Source organism: Malaya genurostris, chromosome 2, assembly GCF_030247185.1.
Source record: "Malaya genurostris strain Urasoe2022 chromosome 2, Malgen_1.1, whole genome shotgun sequence".
Taxonomy (NCBI): Eukaryota; Metazoa; Arthropoda; class Insecta; order Diptera; family Culicidae; genus Malaya; species Malaya genurostris.
Genome location: NC_080571.1, coordinates 257836123 through 257857052, shown reverse-complemented (window position 1 = coordinate 257857052; position 20930 = coordinate 257836123). Strand labels below are relative to the sequence as shown.

Here is a 20930-nt window from a genome sequence, read left to right as displayed (position 1 = left end):
ACCGAAGTTTTATTACTCATATGTTCGGTGTCTTCCTGATCGAATAGATTTTACTTGCTGATGGATTCCTTTAATAATAGCTAGTAAAACAAATTAGAAAGATTTTTCTAAGACCTTCATGTTAGAGATACTTCCGCCTTCTAAAAATATCCTTATGATCACGTTTGTAGAACACGAAATATCTGTGTTAAGTTTGGCGGCAATCCGTTGAGTTGTTTCGTAGTCACGCCGTTACATATATCCAAACTAACATCCATTTTGATTTATAGATAAATTGATAAATAAACATCAAATTTTATAGATTATTCAACTGTATTTATTCAATCACTTTTTGCAAAAATTACAACATTTAGATTACCTTCTCAACAGTGAGCTTAACTTATGATTAATATTTTAGATATTGTCTGTCTCGTTGTTTTATTTGTCGTTGTTTACAATCGCAAAACATGGTATTTCTGTGTTATTTTCTGTCTACAGCGCAACATGATGTTCACGACAAAGTTAGCTAAATTTAAGATGAAATTAAAAGTTATTAGGAACATTTGTTGTTCACGTTCGAGATTTTATGGCTCCCGTAGTTTTATGTTCAACATACTTGGAAGACGGTGACGCGTATAATTCCTATCGATTTCGATGTTATCGAGCATTGTTTCGTGGTGAAGATTCGCACATGGATTTTCTAAATACCTCTTTCAGTGGCTGTGTGCAAAAGATACTGTAAGTATTGAAATAGCTTAGTTGGACATTTTCTACCATACATATTTTAGTTTTGCATTGAACAAAGCCTCGAGCATTTGAAGAAATTTTGATCGATGAGCGTATGATCACTGCAGAGCAATCATATTGATTTCATTTTTGTCGTCTAATAATGTTTGTTTACTAATATTTATTTCTTATTATAATTAATAATTGAACAAATCAGTGCCCACAACAACTGCAGGTAAAACAATCAGAAACAGGCTCAAAATCACAATGGTTTCGTTTCTACTGCTTAATACTCTAGTCCATTAAAGCCATTAAGTCTAATGAAACTCCTTCATAAGGTCTAAAAATAGTGTAATAGGAAATTTTTTGATATGATGAAATCATCCGAATCATATTCGAAGTGCCTTTCAACGAATTTAACGCTTTGTTCTATATCATAGGATGAAAAATATACGCAAACGTTTCCGATATCGGAAACAAAACAGAATAGAAGTGACACGTGCGTTTTGATACCCCCGAACTCCGACGGCGAAACTGGCTGAAAATAGCGAGTGGTAACCGTGGGTCGTCAGGGTAGCGACCGCGGCAGTGACTCAAGCCTGTCTCGCGTGGTGCTGCTACAGCTACTGGAGGAGATTCGGGACACCATCACGTGCACTTCCGACCTGATGTGCATACTTCGTGGTGAGCACAAGACGCGGATCTCGTACTACATGCTACTAATCTACTCGACCGGAAGTATGCCCAATGCATTGTGGGGGAGGCTAATGAATCTTACTTAAACTTCTTCCAGGTGCTGGGAGAATTCTTCGATACTGACGTAGGTACCGGTAACAAAACCAATCACGCCGAAAAAGATAAGCCCAATGTTCTTCCACAGGATCCAGTTAAAGCGGCCGTAGCCTGGCTTCTCATAATAGGTTACCAGTTCGATTACGGCTGGGAACATCATACCGAGGGTGCTGAGACAGACGGCTCCGATCAACGTCACAAACGGCCCAATGTTGGGGAGAGCAGCGGCGATTACCACGGTAAGTGTCTGAAACAAGGAAAAAGAACATTTGTATAACGATCAGTCATTCAATTTGTAAGTTTTGCTTAAAAGCATCTCATAATCGAATAGGTTCACTTACCACAAGTCCAATTCGGATGCTATACTCTGCGGCCTCAGCATGCTGATTGAAGTTGTGCTTCACGTTCTTCCAGATGATTTCCATCGGCACATAGAACTGTAGTGTGTAAGTGAGAAAAATTGCGACCGCGATCATTATCTTTACAGCTTGAGCAAGACTGCAAAAGTAAGAGGATATTTAGATGACCTTACAAGAAGATGACTCTACTTACACATCCTCCACTGGCAAGTTCAGTGTTATGCTGCCCTTAGTTTCATCCCCGTATTTGAGATACCCAAGGAAACCAACGCTGGCGTATAGTCCAACAACAATTGCCATGCCAGTGTTCAAAACGCCGGGGCATCCGATGAAGTTCTGTGGAGTTTTCATGTTATTTTCCAGTGGCATGACTACGCCGATACCTTCCAGGGCGAAGATGACAGTTCCGAAGAACATTGGCATATGATGTATTTCCGCGATAATTTGCCTTTCCGAGAACGATGGCAAGTCCTGGACTATGTAATACAAAGTGATACCGACGCCCGTTCCAATCAGAATGTTGGCGATCATCGAGAATGGCGTCAGATATTTCAGTTTCCTACGAAATTATTTTATTGTTACAGTTAGTGATTGAAAACACGAAAAAATGATTTTTTAAACTTACCTGATCAAATTGATAAAAATCAGCGGTACCAATAAAAGCACAATGTAATACCGGACATCAAGATGACTGTGTGTGTAGTAATCCACCACCTGTTTGATATTGCTAGCGACGAATACGTTGTAGATGCAGCAACAGCCCAGCAGATCCAGCACTAGAAACAGGTTAATGATGAATCTCGCCAACCGGGAGTACTTTTTAATGCCCTCTGGTCCAGCGAGGAATGCTGTTTCGGCCACATCCGCAAAACACAGCGACGGAATCTGCGCCCTCCGACACAACACGTGCGAACACTTCACTAGAATATGAATACAGTAGGTACAGATGGCACCAATAGCTATCGTAGCTCCCAATCCAAACCATAGGCCGGCATTCACGAACGCCAGTGGCATCGCAAGGATACCGGACCCGAGCGATCCTTTCAGCAGATGTATCAACGTGTCAACATCCGAGGTGGGGTGAGTCAGTTTCCGATTTTCAAACGGGTTGTAGCACGCTGCCTCTTCGTCATCTCTGGGCATGCCAACTAGCGGTAGCGTAGAACCGGCCGCCGTTTGCGTTGGGACATCCGTGAGGCTGGCCTTCATGTTGCCAAAAATGTAGTTGTTCACATCGGACTTGCTGGAACCGGTCCATTGCGGGCGGATGGCCTGAAAGTGAGAAAGAAAATTAGACTGATAAAAATGGAAATGAAAAACAATCATCTCAAGAGGTTAGTTGAATCGTGAGCGTCTGACGTTGAATTCGTTTCGATTAAAATTTGTTTTGGTTTCTCTGAAGTTATTTCGGAAAAACGAAGCTGAAAGTTGATACTAATTGCCTATCCCAACAAAGAAGCATTATATCGCTGATTTATAATTGTTTCACATCGAAATGCCATTGGACGCTTTTAATTAATTTTGATTAATTAATCGTGCTGATTATTGAAACAGCATTGTTATATTTGATTCAATTACAAGACGCGTTAATTAAATTGGAAACGTTGGTTTTCACCATAAACAAATGTAGAATTCTTCAAAATGCATTTTTAAGAAGCATATTCATACGATGATTTGGAGGGTAAATATATTAGCTTGAGAAAACAGTTTATCGTTTACAAGTGTTGAACTTTATAATCGGGGCTTTTTTGTCACTTCTCTATAAGGGGCACGCTAGTGCACAATTTTGTATACCATGTTTTAAGAAGAAAATATAGAAGTCATTTCTTTTTCCATTGTTTAAAAACATAATAGTAAAAAATATTTGCTAAACTTTTATTTTCGATTTATTGTTACAAAATAGCAACTTAAACTAGCTTTCAAATTTTAATAAAATTTTGCTCATAAATCTTTTCGCAATTTTGGACTTTATTGTCCATGAGTCCACATACTTCATTGGGTGAAAGAAGCTAAGTGGTGGCTCATCGATCTTGAAATCAAATAGCGATGAAATTATTTTAGTAGAAGTCATTATTGAGTTCTTCTGCTGAAAATCCTCTCTCACATTCTTTCGTTGTAACTGCTATGGGATGGACATTATTAATGAGAAGAGTTTAATTCAAATGAAAGTTCTTATGGTCCCATAAGGAAATCCTGAATTTCATCCGGATACGACTTACGGTTCCAGAATCACCAGGTGTTGAGTGTTGAAAAAATTTCAAACAGTCGAATAAGTGTTTTTCGAAATTCTGGTTTTGTAAGTTGTAGGATGATGAGTTTTAAAAATCCCAACCTTCAAATGATTGATGACGCAAAAACAGAAACGATGTCATCCACACTATTTCGATTTGTTGGTTTGGTTAATTGACCAAACTCATTTACGAAGTAATGAATTTATAAGCATGATCAGCTTAAAAATGCACAGATGAGTCACGGTAATATTTTCGAAATTTTCTAAAGGGGCACTGCATGCCCTCACAAAAAAAGCCCTGCACAGAAAGAAAAGATGAAACTTACACGACATGTAAACCGATAGTACTATGAAATAGACATCAGTTGAAACGAAAATCTGATTTAAAACCATGATTGATGTAAAATTACATTAAAATGTATTTAGTTTTTCATTGAACAAGACTGTATATCTACAAACCGCTTCGTTTTGTAATGTAAATTTCCATTCAATTGCCTGCTCCAAATATGTGCATGAAAATAAATGCACGGAACGACCGAAATTAGCTCTGCGCCTAATTCGTATTACTGTTTTTGAATTAGTTGATTCTAACAACAAAATTTCCAAAATAACTATAAAATTAGTTAAAATGTAGAATTTACTGTGCTGAAAAAAACTCTTATTTTTAGAGAATGTGTTTAGTTGGCGAATATTCTGGACACAAACCAGCAATATTTCAATCCAACACGAAATTCTCATTGACAACTAATTTCGTTATTAAGATCAGAAACTTTGATTCTATTTATCTATCACCGTCATTACTGAAGGACAGCAGTGTCAAAGCAAAACAATCCATTCAAAAGCTAAAAGGGACAGTCTTGTTGAAACTGCTCGCAAATTGTTTAGATGTTTTTCGCATGTGTTACGATATATCCCTATATAAATTTCTAAACCGATATGTAAAAATGACGTAAACTGTTAGTGGAAAGTGTATTTATTCAGAATTTGTGCGCAGTTGAAGCGATTGTGCGTAATAATGTTTTACAGTGATGTGAATTTCGAATGTTTCACTCTAATTGTGATGAAGTTTTTTTGTATCTTCAAACCTTCCGAGCTGCGCCGTCCGGTGTACTATTTGTATTCGGTTTTTGTTTTCCGAGTGCTCAAAGTTTTCAGTGAGAATGAAGAAACAGTGATTTAGAAGAAAAAAAATTCAAAAAGATGTTTACGTTTCGTTTATGTCTTTTTCTCCAACACAACATCGTATTTATACCTGCCAATATAGAAAAGACAACCGCGTCTGAATTTTTTTCGGCAGTAGTGTGCCATCTAGTGGCTAGTAGTCATTAAGGTGTTACCGTTTCGGTGACAGGGCGCCATATAGCTGCAGATTGCAGAAGCCAATTCAACCATTCATATTGTTTGAAAACAACATTATATTTCTTTAATTCAACTAAAAAATTAGTTGACTGGATATGAAGTGTGCCTTAGCTAAGAAATGACAGTACGTTTAATTTGTGAATTCAACTAAAAAAAATAGTCATTTCAACAAATATTTTATTATTATTAAGGGAATGAGATTAAAAAATCTAAATCAGCAAAAGTAAGATTTTTTTAGTTGTCTCAAAAAATAACTAACTAAAATCAGCAAATCAACTAAATTTTTCGCGAAAATGCTGATTTCGGTCGTTCCGTGTGTAAAATCACAAAGTATTTTTATCTGTGTGATTGTAATGAATGAGTAAACATAATTAATGAATTTCGCTGAAGAATTTTTTTTGAAAAAAAATTTAGTCAACACAATTGAAGCTTTTTTTTGAAAATGTGAGATTGTATTGTAAGTGTAACATATTTTTTAGTCAAAATATGAGCTGTTTTTGAATATACTTGACCTGTTGTTTGTTTCAAAGATGCAAAAAATTCTTTTAACTTGGATTTAAAACTGTTTCAGTTAGTAGTTCATATTATCTAATGGTTTACCGATTTACCTAATTTCACTATTTTTCTGTTTTCGGTTCCGGAAATTTCCGAAATAGTGGTCAAAATCATAAACATTGTAGAACTCACTTCGTTTTCTCAATTTTAGGTGTATTAAAAGATGTTTTTATTAATATGCTTGGAAAATCAAAATATTGAAAAAAAAACACAGAAAATGAAGCGATAAAAATAGTGAACCTTATTAATAAATATTATTAAATAGTACTCTGCTACCTTGAGATGCCCTGCAAAAACTACATTTCAGAATCAAGTCTACGATACAGTCCATCGTCAATACACATTGTGTATTGCACAGTTCAGAACAAATCGAACTGCACTGTATGAAAGTGTGTCGAATCAAAAGTGGATCATAACTGTAACTGCACTGTACTGACAGAGCTCTGACGTCTATAAACGACAACACAATAATATGGTTCTGTTTTTTTTTGCTTCTTTTCTGCTCATTGTCAAATCCGTAAGCAGGTTTACCAGTTATGCTAATATTCAAGAAAACTCCAAAGAAAAACTATTTTTTCGTTCATTTTCTCAACTTGTTTCCGGCTACCGTGTTTGTGCAAAAAAGAGTGTGGTTAAGAAACTGTCAAAAGTCCAGCTTTGAAAGTAATCTGCAATATTGTTTTTATATAATGGTGACTAATGTCGATAAAATGCTTTTGATACTTTTTTTAAACTTCGCAATTTACAATGTTGCAGAAAAGTTGCTCAAAATTGTATAAGGAGACACCTGAATGAAGGCCCGATTTCGCCGGTTGCCTAATTCTGTTTATGATATACTCATTCGAGATAGATTTTAGTTCCTTAAAACTAATGGCCGCACAACTGTAGAGATATGCCTTTTGCACAAAATCATTGCATTGTGTCCTTTTATCATGAGCAACAATCTAGTGTTAATGTTGAAAATAACATCACAATGGATAATGATAGTGATTTAGCTTCAGTATAATGCATTAGATACTAATGAGCGGTGGATACAACTGAGATATGAAGATTTATTTGTTTTGTCAGGTTCGAAGATGGTATCCATCCATTGGCTAAATAAATCATTACTAGTAGTTTCGCTAATCGACTAAACTACTGTTTATGGTTTCACATTTTCAAGATTAATGGCATGAAACATCCCGGATTCAGCCCACACAACAGGGGAAATAATTCAGCTATTATAAAAGTTGCACTGTAATTTTCTCAATGTAAAAATGAAAACAATGTGCAACTATAGCAACTAAATTGGATTTTTCTAAATTAGATATAGTGAAACAGCGGAGAGTTTTGTTGTCCGAAAGGCATCAAGATTATTCACTATCGGCAATATATTTCAGTTAAACAATGACTACTGTATGTACAGAATTAACAGTGCTCAGTGTATACTTTTGTAGAGTGCCCACACGTAGAAACCTTCGATCATAAAATTGCGATATCGCAGTTTTTTTTATTTTTGCGATAGTTGATTTAACTAATTTCTTTTTGATTCAGCCAATATGGTTTTTGATTTCCATATAACACATGGATCAATAAGTCCCGAGACTAGGGGACGGGTATAGCGTGATGGGTAAGTCGATGCCCTATCACGCAGCCCACTTGGGTTCGATTCCCATCCCCGCACATAGGGTCAGAAAATTTTTCTGGCCCGAAGAGGCGAATGACCTTAAGGTTAAAACCTCTATAATCGAAACAAAATAAAAAAAAGTCCCGAGACTAAAGCAGAGATGGCGCTCGTAGTAAACCAGTAACCACGTCTTTCTAGAGTACTAACCTTTGCTTGAAACGGTCCAAAATTTTAAGTCGATCCGACCAGAAACAGCTGAGTTATCGAGGTTGGAGTAAAGTCGTTTTGTAGTTTGTTCAAAAAATGGACAAAACCTGAGTTTCGTGTTTTGATAAAACATTGTTTTTAATGGGTAAAATCACCGTGCAAGCGAAACAATGGATTGAAAAATGTTATCCGGACTCTTGTCCATCAAAAGCAACGATTTGTCGGTGGTTCGTCGAGTTTAAACGTGGTCGTACCGACACAAATGACGCGGAACGCTCGGGTAGAACTGTGGAAGCCGTTACACCGGAAAATGTAAGTGAAATGACAAAAATTATAATGAAAGATCGTAAAGTGAAGCTCCGTGAGATTGCTGAGATGACACAGATATCATATGGAAGTGTATTTACTATCCTTCATGAAAAATTGAGCATGAAAAAGGTTTTTTCCAAGTGGGTGCCGCGATTGCTTTCGACAATGACAATGCACCCTGCCACAAGTCGATGAAAACAATGGCGAAATTGAACGAATTGGGTTTTGATCTGCTTCCCCACCCCCATACTCGCCAGATGTAGCCCCCAGTGACTACTGGCTCTTTGCTGATCTTAAAAAAATGCTCCAGGAAAAAAGATTTGGCTCAAATGAGGAGGTCATCGCTGAAACTGAAGCTTATTTTGAAGCGAAAGATAAATTTTTTTATAAACATGGTATTGAAAAATTGGAAAAACGTTGGAGCCATTGTATCACCTTAAAAGGTGATTATGTTGATGAATAAAAAAAAAAAATTTGCAAAAAAAATGTTGTTTCCATTGTTAGTCTCGGGACTTATTGATCCATGTGTTATTCAAGTAGTTGAGAAATATGTTGTTTTGAATGGTGTCAAATGCCGGAGACAGTTGAAAGCAAAACAATAATCGCAATGCAGAATCAACAACTTTTTTAGTTGAAATCTGTTCGCGTCGCTTCAAAATGTCAATGAAAACATCATTGATGGTTAAAGCATTTGGTGAAATTGTGTTCATTCGATTTGAGAAATTTATGATAACAAGTGTTTATCTAACAGCGGTGTTGTGATAAAGTTAACCTTGTTTAAGATGAAAAAGATTTGGTGACAAATTAGAAAATGTTAATGAAATCATCTCGTAATCTTTCAGGTATGCGCAAAAATTTTATGCTTCTAATTCGATCATTGATTTACTTCCAGCAGACTGTTTTACTTCTAGCTGTTTGATACCGATGATGATGTTCATGCATTAGCAATAAAACGCTTTTTGACATGAATTTAATTTATAAAAGTAACAGGAGCGAAGGGTTTTAAACAACGCGCTGCGATTGAATGGCGCGTTTGAATTGACGTCGCAAAATTCCAATTCCCAGCGGTTGATGCACCCAAGGTCATATAAATTGACCAAAATTATCAGTGCATAACTTTAGTTCAACCGTTTGAAGGCATCATCTTTCAATACTCATTTTAGGTAATTTTAATAATTTCGCTAATTTACTCGCCCCTCCGGTCACTTTTGCTGATTAAAAATGTTTTTCTACATCAAACATTTCCGATCGAATCAGAAATATTTCTTTAGAATTTAGATCTATACTGATCTCGACTTGACATGATCATGATCATACCAAAATCAAAATCACTTAGAGATCAGATCAGTTCTGATTTCGTAATGATAATTTATTCCTTGGTTAAGATCACTTGAAATCAGCAGTAATCGGTGGTTTTCCCAGCCCTAATAATATTACATGTCAATATAAAATACTGTTTATATTTCAACGACGATATTTATTTCATGAATCTCAACATACCGAACTTATTTCAAATAGATCATGACGTGTATCAGTAAGTATATTTTGATTATTTTCGCAAATCAATAACATTGTTCGAGTTGATTCAACTATTTGCAATGTCTAAAACAAATAAAACCGATTTTTTGTTTCAATAACAACACCAGTTATTTCAACTAAAATATTTGTTGAAATTGAAAGGTGTGTGTCCTCACTAATTGACAGCATTTTTTTAAACAGTTAAATAAGTTGTTTCAACCATCGTTTCTGCTAATCGAAGAACAAAAAAGACAGTTTAGTTAAAACAACAATCGATTAGTTGTATCAAATTTTAACCAATCGAATTCAGAAAATCAACTAATATTCTGGTTGAAATGGGATCGCGGGTGGTTCCGTGCAATTGAGTTTCCGAGTTACAATGTTTTGATGACAGTGCATGCAAAAATGTACGAGTATACACCTTTTTCAAAAATCAGTCTTGAGTAGAATTGGTCTCACTATCAAAAATTTACCATACTGAAGAAGCGTACAAAGTTTCGTCGAAATTGGAGCAAATCGATCCTGATTTTGTCACCTTTTCTGCTGTTAATTTCTGGAATTGCCTGCATTGAAATTTTGGTATTTTTTGCCTCGGCCAGGTTTTCATATCTGTATTAAGTTCTATCTCAATAGTGAATTATTAATACACAATCACTTCGATAGTCCCATGACAATGGACCTAATTGCAAATGAGAGCCTCTCTTTGATTACTCTCTCTTTTTCGATTATTACGAAACTGTTATTGGAATTTCTTCAACGTTTTCAATATCAATAGAAAGTTTGTGGTTCTGGCTTGGAATTTATGCAAAGAGTTAAGCGTCAAATATGAAATCAAAAGTAAATAAAGAGAAACTTGCATTTGCAGTTAGGCCCTTGGTCGTGGAACGATCCACTTGACACATCGTGACACGATCCACTTGACACATAGTGTTGGATGCCGTATTAAAATTTGCGGTCGGAAAAGATTGATTTTGTTTTTATATGAAATTTATATCCATAAATTTGAAAATCTACAAGGATTACGTAAGAGACATGAAAGTTCCGCTGTTCTATGGTTAGTTGAGTTAAAAACTTTTTTTTTCTCAGAGGTATTCTGAGATACCGATTCGCCATTTGATAATTTGAAGTTCGGTGCGTAAAATCACTTTTAAACAATTTCCTTTTTTCATATGGCTAAGTACGATTTTTGGGGCAATGTAAATTGTTTTTCAATTTTTACTTTAACTCTAAAACATCGATTGATAATAGTTGATGTATCTTTGGTTACGTCTCTGCCATTACCCACCCAGCTTTTCCTTCCTCGAAATATGTTTTTGTTGTTACTGAGCTGTCAATTTCTCTTTAGAAAGAAACCAAGGTTTGAATAGTTCAACAAACAAAGCACCCACTTAAGTACTTTTAAATAAGAAAGTCGTAAATGGCGACAGTAAACGACTAACCAATTCTAATCAAAAATTAAAACAATTTGTGAAATAGATCACTACCTAATATGATCGATCTATTTTTTTCTCTGATATCTGGCTCTCGAAAAACGCATTGTTTGACAGACGGGACAAGTGTCAACTCGAATGAATTCATAATCCGGCAAAGTGGCGTCTCGCGTAGGTGGTTCATGTGCCGACGACAGCTTTCTATCGTCAGAGAAAAGGAATTTTCTTCTCGCACTCTTTTCGCCAAGAGGAGCTATTTCACCTTTTAAGGTCGATGTTGTTTGTATTTGACAACAAACACATCTTTTGTTTATTAGAGTTATTTTAGGAAAGTGACTTGTGCATGTTGTCTGAAATCGAAACATGACTACGGGAGTAAAGATTTTATTTTTGCACTTAATGACACTCTTTTTAGTGCATGAGGAAAGAGTTACTACGGGAACGATACAAATAAATTACACAAAACGGAAATGAAATGACCTTTGTTTTGAGCACTTCCTCTTAACTTTGTTCCGGAATCCGATTATTTTCTTTCTGAAATGAAACATGAAACTAACGCATTCGCGGTTTACTCACAGCTAAAAAAAATGGTACAATAATGTTTTCAGTTTATTCGTAGGTATTTCGGTCTCTCACTCTTTTTCTCTCTCTATCTCTCTCTTGTTACTGATCATTACCTCATTTCTACCGACTAGGTTTAAAAATAATCCGCACGTAAACATTTTCCCACGAACCGAAGTGTAACCGAATACGCATACAATAATAAATATTTCAGCAAATTGAAATCTGCTACTGAATGAATGCAAACTGATTTGCGGTGTAAGCGGATCCACAATAGACTGTCCGAAAAGATAATCACCTGTGTATTGCACCTTGCGCTTTTGCAAGTTAGGAGACTTATTTCAGTTTTGGATAATGTGTAACAGGTGATTATACCCGCTCATGATATGTGAAGTTTCTATAATGCGGATTGTAACAATGGAAATGTACATCCTGCCTGGTCACTCTAATTTAAAGACGCCATGTACTTGAATAACACACGTTCATTCACACTCGGCACACGTGCGCATTCCTTTCTAGGTGAATCTCGTGCCAACGATCGACGACGCCACGTCATATAAACAGTTTAAGGACAAAGTGGTGTTAAACGAGTCAGGGAATGTTGGATCATCGAAAAAAAACTAACGAAAATATTTACTTCAAACTCCTGAAATGAAAAGGTGCGAGCTTATAATGTTCTTGTTAAATTTTAATTATCACAATGACCGCTTGTTACGTTTTGTATTATATTGACTCTGTTACATAATATTTCATTCGCATTACATTTCTTCGCCATTATTTGTTCTTTAGGGATATATGTTTGCAAACTTTAACGATGTTCCTCGAAACTAGTATTAGTAAAGTTCGATTTTCATGTGAATATTCACTTTTCCAAATATTATTTTGTTTCGCACACAACAAATTTTCCACAATAAACAAACATTTCAAATACTTTTTATATGCACTATTTGAAATTGTTGTGCAATTATTTTATTATTTGGTAGTTGATAGGAGCATATATAGGAGTACAAAATATCATTTTCTTTTATGTCAACAGATTTACAACATGTTTCTTCTTTAGGAGAAATTATTTCAGGAATATTTGATCTCCTTCAGGTCTGTTTGTTGAACGGAATATTCAGCGAGGAACTGAAAAATGATCTTATTAGAGACCTAAATAAGCGTATCCTTTCAACGACATCTTTGTTTCCCATTTTTAGCATTAAGGGTTATGGGCTCAGAAACGGCATCGTCTGATTCTCTCCAGCAGTGATTGGCTCAAGCAGAAGATTGATTTGATAAATGAGTTAGCTGGCGATAATGGGGTCACTATAGAACCATATAATCAGCATCCAAATCGGACCAGCTTCTGTTCTTCAAAAACTTCGAATGAATTAAGGGTTCCAGAATTTTTCAATGCCCGAAATAGCTTACGAAAAAATAACCTGTTTTACAGTTTTTTACGTTTCGCATTTATTTCATCAACGCATTAGCAGATTATGTTGGACTGCTAATGCTGCTTCATGGATCAACATAATCCACTAAGCAGACTGAATTTCTGAAATGTTTCAAACGTTTCAACGAGTATCAGAGAGGAAAGGTCATGGTAGGTGTTTACCTTTCTCGACGATGGTTTTGAGGGAAGTAAGCGACGTTTCATGCCAGCGCTACCTACTGGGTGGATATAACAAGTTAACACTGGATATGTTTCGTTCGTTCTGGTCTGTACACGGAATAGAATTCGTTACTGCTGTCATGATTAAGAAAACATGAAACGAATCGTTTTGTCTTCTCATGAAGTCGTGGTGATTCTTCATAATTTTATGAATTATGGATTATTTTATAATCCAAATCAAGAGTAAAAACTCTTTTCCCATGAACATCAATCATGATCAGAACTTATTGCTTTGAATCTTCAGAGTTTAGTGATAGAATAATGGAAAGGTGAAAAGTAGACATAGTAGTAGAAAAATGCACTTTGCGTATTGATTTGTTTTACGTTTGGTGACTTCAGGATGTGCAAGTGGTGTCAAATGTTTTATTGTGCATTACATGTGCATTAAACTAGAGGAAATTATTCGTATTCACGTCAATTCGGTTGTGCCTCTGACATTACCCACCAACCCTTTTTGTTTTTTTCAAGAATCAAAGACATTTTTTCAGGAAGAATACCATATATGAAAATATGAGTGGCATGAGAAAGGCATTGTTTCACCACTAAGTGAATTAAAACAGGTTTTTTCATTCAAGATTTTCTAAGGTATGAAAAGTTTGTCGAAGATGATATAGGTCATCTGACAAATCTGGAATCATTACATTACTAGTTTCATTATAATATATTTTTAATATTGTCAATGTAGGGCATTATATTTATACCAGTGATTTTTTTTAACGATTTCCGTAATTTTTTTTGATAGATCTGTGAAACTCTCTTTTTTTTAAATGATGAACTATCTTTTTTGGATCTTTTGGGGACAGGTTGGTGAAAATGCAAACGAGGTTCTCAATCGTGAGGGTTTGCCATGGTTGTGTGCATCTGCGGATTGTTTTGTAGAAATAATTTCTTCTAGAACCTTTTCAGATTGATTTGATGCCCATAGTGAACAGAATACTAGTCGATGATTTTTTTGTCAAGGTACCTAACGAATAGTATGCCATTACTATGCCAGAGATCGACGCCATAACCTTATTGAGCCTCCGTAGGCTACTTAGCAGCACTCGTGCCGGTTTTAGTCGATTGCCAGGATCTCAGGCGTGTAACAGTGGATCCTGGTTTCACCAACAGTTCGGTACAAAAAGTCCACCCGGTCCTTATTAGCACAGCCAAACACGTTTCCGAAATGCATTTGCACTCGTGATTTTGATTCCGAATCGGAATGTGCGGGCTGGGTGCTGGACAGTTATTTGTATCCGCGAAATGTCGCCCAAAATATGACATGTGCTCTCAGTAGTAATCCTTGTGGCGCCTACTAGTTTGCACACCTTCAGATTCTGATCGGCCAACACCAGCGTATATTTTGACATTGTCCTGAGAGTAACCGCATCGAAGTGCCAGTTTCAACAGACTTCATCGGCAATGGAGTTTCGGCTTTTACAGAATTCTTGGAACTTAAATTTCTGAAGGAGCACAAGCTTTACAATATTTATCTCTTTTCTTTGGTTTCCGTCGTCGTTTCAGCTCTCAAACAATAGTTTACTCTAAATGGTGCTTTTTCTTCTTTTCTTCCTAGTTTGAGCCACCATTTGACAGCTCAATTGTGTGGGCCACTATCTAGAATATATGTCCATCTAAATGATGCGGAATATATCCAAACAACACAAGTAATAGTACCGAATAGACCGTTTAAAAAGGCTGCATAATATTTTTTTTTTGCTTTTGCAGCGCATTTTGGCCAAGAATAATACTTTTTACCCATCCTACTATGCTATGTAACGTTTCCTTGATATACGAGGTGTGACAATTGAGTAATGATACTGATTTTATTGTCGTGCTTGTGGTAAACCTGTGTTCTCGAAATTTTTCATCCTCTTCCCCGGTATCTTTCTCCTCTCCATTGATTTATTTACTGTCGCTCTAGCATGTCTAGTTCGCCTGCTGTGTCGTGTTCAGTAGACGTGTGTTGGTGGTGCTCGTCACGAAAATCAAGCGTTGCTTCTCAAGAGAAACGCATCGCGCAAATATTGCGCCAGATTTGGCAAAACAGCTTCGGAAACGTACGCTAAAATTGGTGAAAGTGCTCTTGGTGGTGCGAAGCCATGATGGCATAAAGAGCTTAAGAAGGAGCGTTAAAGCATAGAAGACGAGGCGCGATACGGGAGACCAGTCGAAATGTGAACTGACTGAAGTTCCATCGGGACAACCGTAAATCACGTCTACTATCGCCAAAGGTATTGCAACAGCCACCTCATTTGTCCAATATGTCACCCTGTGACTATTTTTGTTTGTTAGAACAAAATCAGTGGTCAAAGGAACCCACTGTGTATATTGTGTCAAATACATACATCCAGGCGGCCGTGACGAGGGTACTTGCTGACATCCCAGTCGAAGCGTTCCAGAAATGTTACGAAGCATGGAAAACGCGCTGGAATCGATATATAGTTACCCAAAGAGACTACTTCGAATGGTATGGTAAAGTTGTGAAAAAAAATTAAAATATGCGATTTTTTTTATAGAATCAGTCTCATTACTTAATTGTAACACCTCGTATACTCTTCTTCATTCAGTATCTAATGAGAAAAACAGATTGGAAACATGACATGCAAATACAACTATGCAACGAAACTCGCGATTTTCATTTCTTAGTTGTATTCGCATGTTATTTTTTAAAATCTGTTTTCCTCGTTAGATACTGATAAAATTTGCTCTACGTCTTAACAAGACTACAAACCGTTTTCTTCATTGTTTTGAAACTGCGAATTATCGGCAGAATATAGAAAACCTACTAACAACAGAGATGAATAAGACATAAGTTATGATCATAAATAAACTTCAACACAAATCGTCTCTACGATACGAAACATTGGCAAAAATCGTTTTCTTCCTAATAGTCAAACAAACGGAACGAGACGATTGACCTAGATTCGATCAACGACTCGGCCAGGGCGTGCGTTAACCTGTAAATATCATCGTCGGATTGGGATCAGAGCCAAGCAGTTATTCGCAGGAACGATAGGATAAAATTCTCTGTGTATGATAAAACGTTAAAATGTTCCTTCCTTTTTTCCTTACCGAGTGAAGGTCGGATTATAAATTCGGATAATTTAAGATGTCACTCGCAGACGGCGATGGTGATGTTTAACGCTATAATGCTACAAACGGTAGTGTGTGTGTGTTTGCTTAGTTCCACGCGGAACTATTTCTTGTCTCAGTCCTACGGCTGACCTTTCAATGTAGTCCGTATAGTAATTAGCAGACAGCGGGGTTGTACCTTGTCTGGGAAACTCGTCAACAGAGAAATTCTAAGTAAATCGAGTGAGGCGGTTTAAACCGGTTCACGCGGCGCTTCGTCGCATTCGAGTGTAAAAAATTTGCACCGTAGCGAGCTTCAATAGACTTGAAGGAAAAATGATGGAATATTTCAAACAATTTGCATACATTAGTCAATATACAAAAGGTTTGTCTTATCTAATCGAACTTACTGTAGATCAATGTAACTTCACGTGTAATTTCACGATTTGCGGTTGTTGTTGATTCATTTTCCTGTAATCTGTAATTATTCACATTTCCTGTTGCCCGTCAACCAATATGTGTAAATATCTTTTCTGATAACATCGATTCTATCCGGAATGTCATTAAACAAAGTACCTCTGTACTGATAAAAATTCGTGACGCAAAGTAATTCCCCCTTTGCTGCTTGCAATTTGACAGTACAAACAACCCGCGTTCATATCTAGTTTCAACTTACAAGCTCCGAACTCGCGAAAAGTTCCGCGGCCACCATTGCCGCTGTTTGGTTGGATAAATTACAATTAATAGTGGAAATTTCCACTCTCGGCGGCCAGTATGAGCGCACTTGAATGTGCAAACAAAATGCAATGTGGCGAAACGATTTTTTTTCTTCTGTCACACACATACGTCGCTCCTATTGTGTTTTTAGTTTGAAGAACTGACAAATGCACAACCTGATCTACGGGCAACAGGCAAAGTTTACTCGCGGCACTTTGGTTGGAATGAACCCAAGCTTCCTCGAAAGTGCACCGGCAAGCGGTTTCGCGTTTCATCGCGTTATACAAATATAGTGCAGAAAGACGAGCTGAACGCTGAATGATAACTAAGCACTTGACGGCTGGTTGGCGGCTTCGCGGAAACAATTTGCATATTTTGACACCTTCGTGGCAACCAGATCCTGCCGAATACCGAACGAACGATTTCACTGGTGCTCGGAACGAGATGATGCATTAGAATGTGGGGAAAGTTTGAACCGGAAAAATTGTGGTGAATGTCTGACCTTCGATTCCTTTTCGATCATAATAGGATGCTTTATCAAAGCTAACTTAGCTTTTTTCAGTTATGATTTCTAAGATAAGATACTATGGAAAATATTGTATCTCTGCCTGATGAATGAAAATATAGCAACTATTCATTTAGGCTTGACATCACGAAAACATTAATTCTACGCACTAGCCAAACTTGTCCAAATATTTTGGCAGAACTCCTTAGCCTGAAGCCGCCAGCGAAGAAGCGTTAGCTAAGCAACACACATCATGCAAATAAAAGCAAATACTGTATTATTCACTGTTGGGAGAGGTTCCAGGGTAATCGTAATCGAACAACGCTAATATTAATATAATACTAGAGAGGCTCTCTGCGATAAGAAGTTCACGCATTTCGCTGGCAGTCGCTCTAATGATCCCATGGAATGTTTCTGAAGCGTAAACACGTGTGCTGTTTAGACTTCTCCGATATTTTCCCGCTTATTTTGAGTTGCAAGGTAAACACAATTAACACTGCTAATGTTTCGAGCGATAAGCGTTCGGACGCTCGAGAAAATGTGGTTTGTGGTGGTTAGCATTCCCAGTCGAAGTTGCTTTATCTGTTCAGCACGTGTCAAACGGTAGCGCCGCGAATGGCATTTATTCACACGACCAGGGAAATAACACCTCGGAAATATACAAGGTCAGGTTATTCGGATACAGATAAGTAATGTCTGGTGGTGCTCTCGTTGATTTGATGCTGTCCGATGGTGGACTTTATCATAACTTTTTTGTTAACATATCACTTGAACGACCGACGTGGCTTCCTTGATTGACGAGCTATGCGATTGATCATGGCCGGACAAATATTTGCTACATTGGACTGTATTACTCGAGGGTACTTGAGGACAATATGAGCATTGAATTAACGGGGAATACAGTTACATAATTTTATTTGCCTTATCACCAAATGTGCTACATATTATTACACTGTATAAAGAATATAGTCCCGGGTTGGCAGTTCAATGCATAGGGCGCTGGTCTTACAAACCAGTTGTTGTATGTTCGAGCCCCGACTTGGAAGGATTCGTAGTGTCAGTAGAATCGTAGCACTAGCCATGCAATGGTTTTGTACACTCTGAATCGGCTGCGAAGTCTGTTGAAACAGAAGGTCAAATTCCACTACAGGAATGTAACACCAAGGCTTTGCTTATAAAGAATATAAGCGAACCGTGATGTCTTGTGACACAGAATCTGCCAAATGAATTTTCCCGAGACATCCTATTAGTTAGTGTGGATCTATTCATCATACTAGCATAAGGACCGATTCGGTAATTATAAGTATATTCTAGAGATTCTTTGCGAAAAAATACTATGACAGCTGTCGAGTTTTAGTTTGTTACTGTTCTAAGACACGAACGATAACCTTAAAAGAAGTTGAAGTTAAAGTTTAACCTCAAGTGGAACACTTGCAGGACACTTCCGGTGACACAGATTGACACTGCTTAGCAGAGGATGAATGTTCCGAACCCTGCGAAGTCGATATTGTGTGAATAATCGGAAAAATGTAATGGTTTGGCAAGCGATTTGCCAATGTGATACGAAATTATAATCTTCTTACTACCATGAATATGAATGCCGAAATGTATCGGAAGGTATGTTTTCAGAAATGAACTCCGACCTTTTCCGCAAACATACTGGTTAGTTTTTTTTGGGCCGATTTGGCACTCTGCCACTGAGCGCGTTCCAAGTTGCTGAAGAATAGATAGAGAAAGATAGAGGAATCGATAAAATCAACTAATTTAAAATAATAGAAAACATAAGTAAAACCGTTAACGAAAAGGTTGTCGTAAGCCTCTTGGAGAATGTCAATAAGAAATGGTAATGGTTGTAAGATTAACAGCTCACGCCAAATGAGTAAAATAAAATTGTAATAAGAGAGGACAAAATAGTTACTCACGATTGCGGAGTCAATTATTTATTTTGTGCTCGAAAATTTTTTGTTTTGAATGCAATATACACAAAATAAATTATAATCAAACAGATTTCTGTGCACTCGCAATTAGCAGAACACAGTTCTTACTGCTTTTTACAGTATAGGACATCATTTTTTTCTCTTGATCTGTGCAAAATAATGATTTTTTATACCGATTCATCTCAAAATTGATCGTCCAAATGTATGGTATGAACTCTCTCCAAATTCGACACGAATATGAGCGCCGTTCTAAATGTCGTTAATTAAATATGAATAATACTTATTCAATCTTTTTTTCAGGAAACACAGAGGAAGCTCTGAAAATGTGTACCGTAAAAAAAATTGTTGTGATTTTTGAAGAGTTAAAAAGTTAACCAAAACATTGAAAACAATCTGATTTTTTCGTGATGCTAGAAGCAACATTTAGTGTTAATAGAAGCACGAATAAGTTCGTGCCGTTTTCTAACAGATGACGTAACATGATTTTTATACCTACGATTTACCTTTCCTAATATGTATTGAAAAGCTACTGTCATGCAGACTCAGGATCAGTATGTGTCATTTAGTTGAAGTGTAACAATGTTTAACAATGCTTTATTTAATATTTTGCTGAGTTTTTGTCTAGTTTTTTGGTGAATAAAGTGCTTTTGTGGGAAATCTTCTTTGTTGTTTCAATATAAAAAAATAGCTGATGAAAGTCATCGAACTTTGGTAATAGTGTATGGTGAACTTGCTTTAGCTGAATGAATTTGTCGAAAGTACACTGAAGTCTTTTTTATGCGAATTTACGTGCCGCATAAAAAAAACCGCATAAAAAAAACCGCAGAACTCTGAAAATTCGCATAAAAAAACCGCATAACTCTGAAACTTCGCATAAAAAAACCGCATAACTCTGAAACTTCGCATAAAAAAGACCAAAGAAGGGTAAACCGCATAACTCTGAAAATTCGCATAAAAAAACCGCATAACTCTGAAACTTCGCATAAAAAAAACCGCATAACTCTGAAAATTCGCATAAAAAAAGTCGCGTAAAAAAAACCGCATAAAAAAGACCGCATAAAAAAAGACCTCAGTGTAGTTTGCAAGGCTTGAAAGTGGAAATTTTGATTTAAAAGACGAGTAACGTGCCGGTGTCCCACCAAAGTATGAAGATGAAGAATTGGAGGAATTGCTCAAGACTCGTTGCAAATGCAAGAAAAACTTATAAAATCTCTCGAAGTTAGTCAGCTAGCCATTCACCGACGTCTTAAAGAGTTCTGAATGATCCGAAAGGTTAGACAATTGAATGCCGTATGAATTGAAACCAAGGAATGCCGAACGCAATTTCTTAACGTTCGAACTACTGCTCCAACGATGCCCTCGAAATCTTAGAGCTTAAGTAGTGGGCCTTTAAACTCATATTATGAAATAAAAAAAACTGCTCTCAGGACAC

General features: G+C 36.7%; 1 protein-coding gene across 3 annotated transcripts in view; it reads right to left on the bottom strand.

Annotated features, from left to right (window-relative positions):
* Nucleotides 1-293: 293 nt before the first annotated feature.
* LOC131429633 (proton-coupled amino acid transporter-like protein pathetic) overlaps nt 294-20930 on the bottom strand; it is a 65895-nt gene continuing 45258 nt past the window's right edge. For 2 of the 3 annotated variants that reach the window (XM_058593884.1, XM_058593887.1), the window contains exons 2-5: nt 2482-3128; nt 2050-2415; nt 1839-1995; nt 294-1744 (exon numbers count right to left, since the gene is read on the bottom strand). In XM_058593884.1, coding sequence (XP_058449867.1) covers nt 1484-1744; nt 1839-1995; nt 2050-2415; nt 2482-3128 — 1431 coding nt within the window. In that variant the 3' untranslated portion in view covers nt 294-1483. The remainder of the gene's footprint in view (nt 1745-1838; nt 1996-2049; nt 2416-2481; nt 3129-20930) is intronic. The other variant, XM_058593885.1, reaches the window with a different exon arrangement.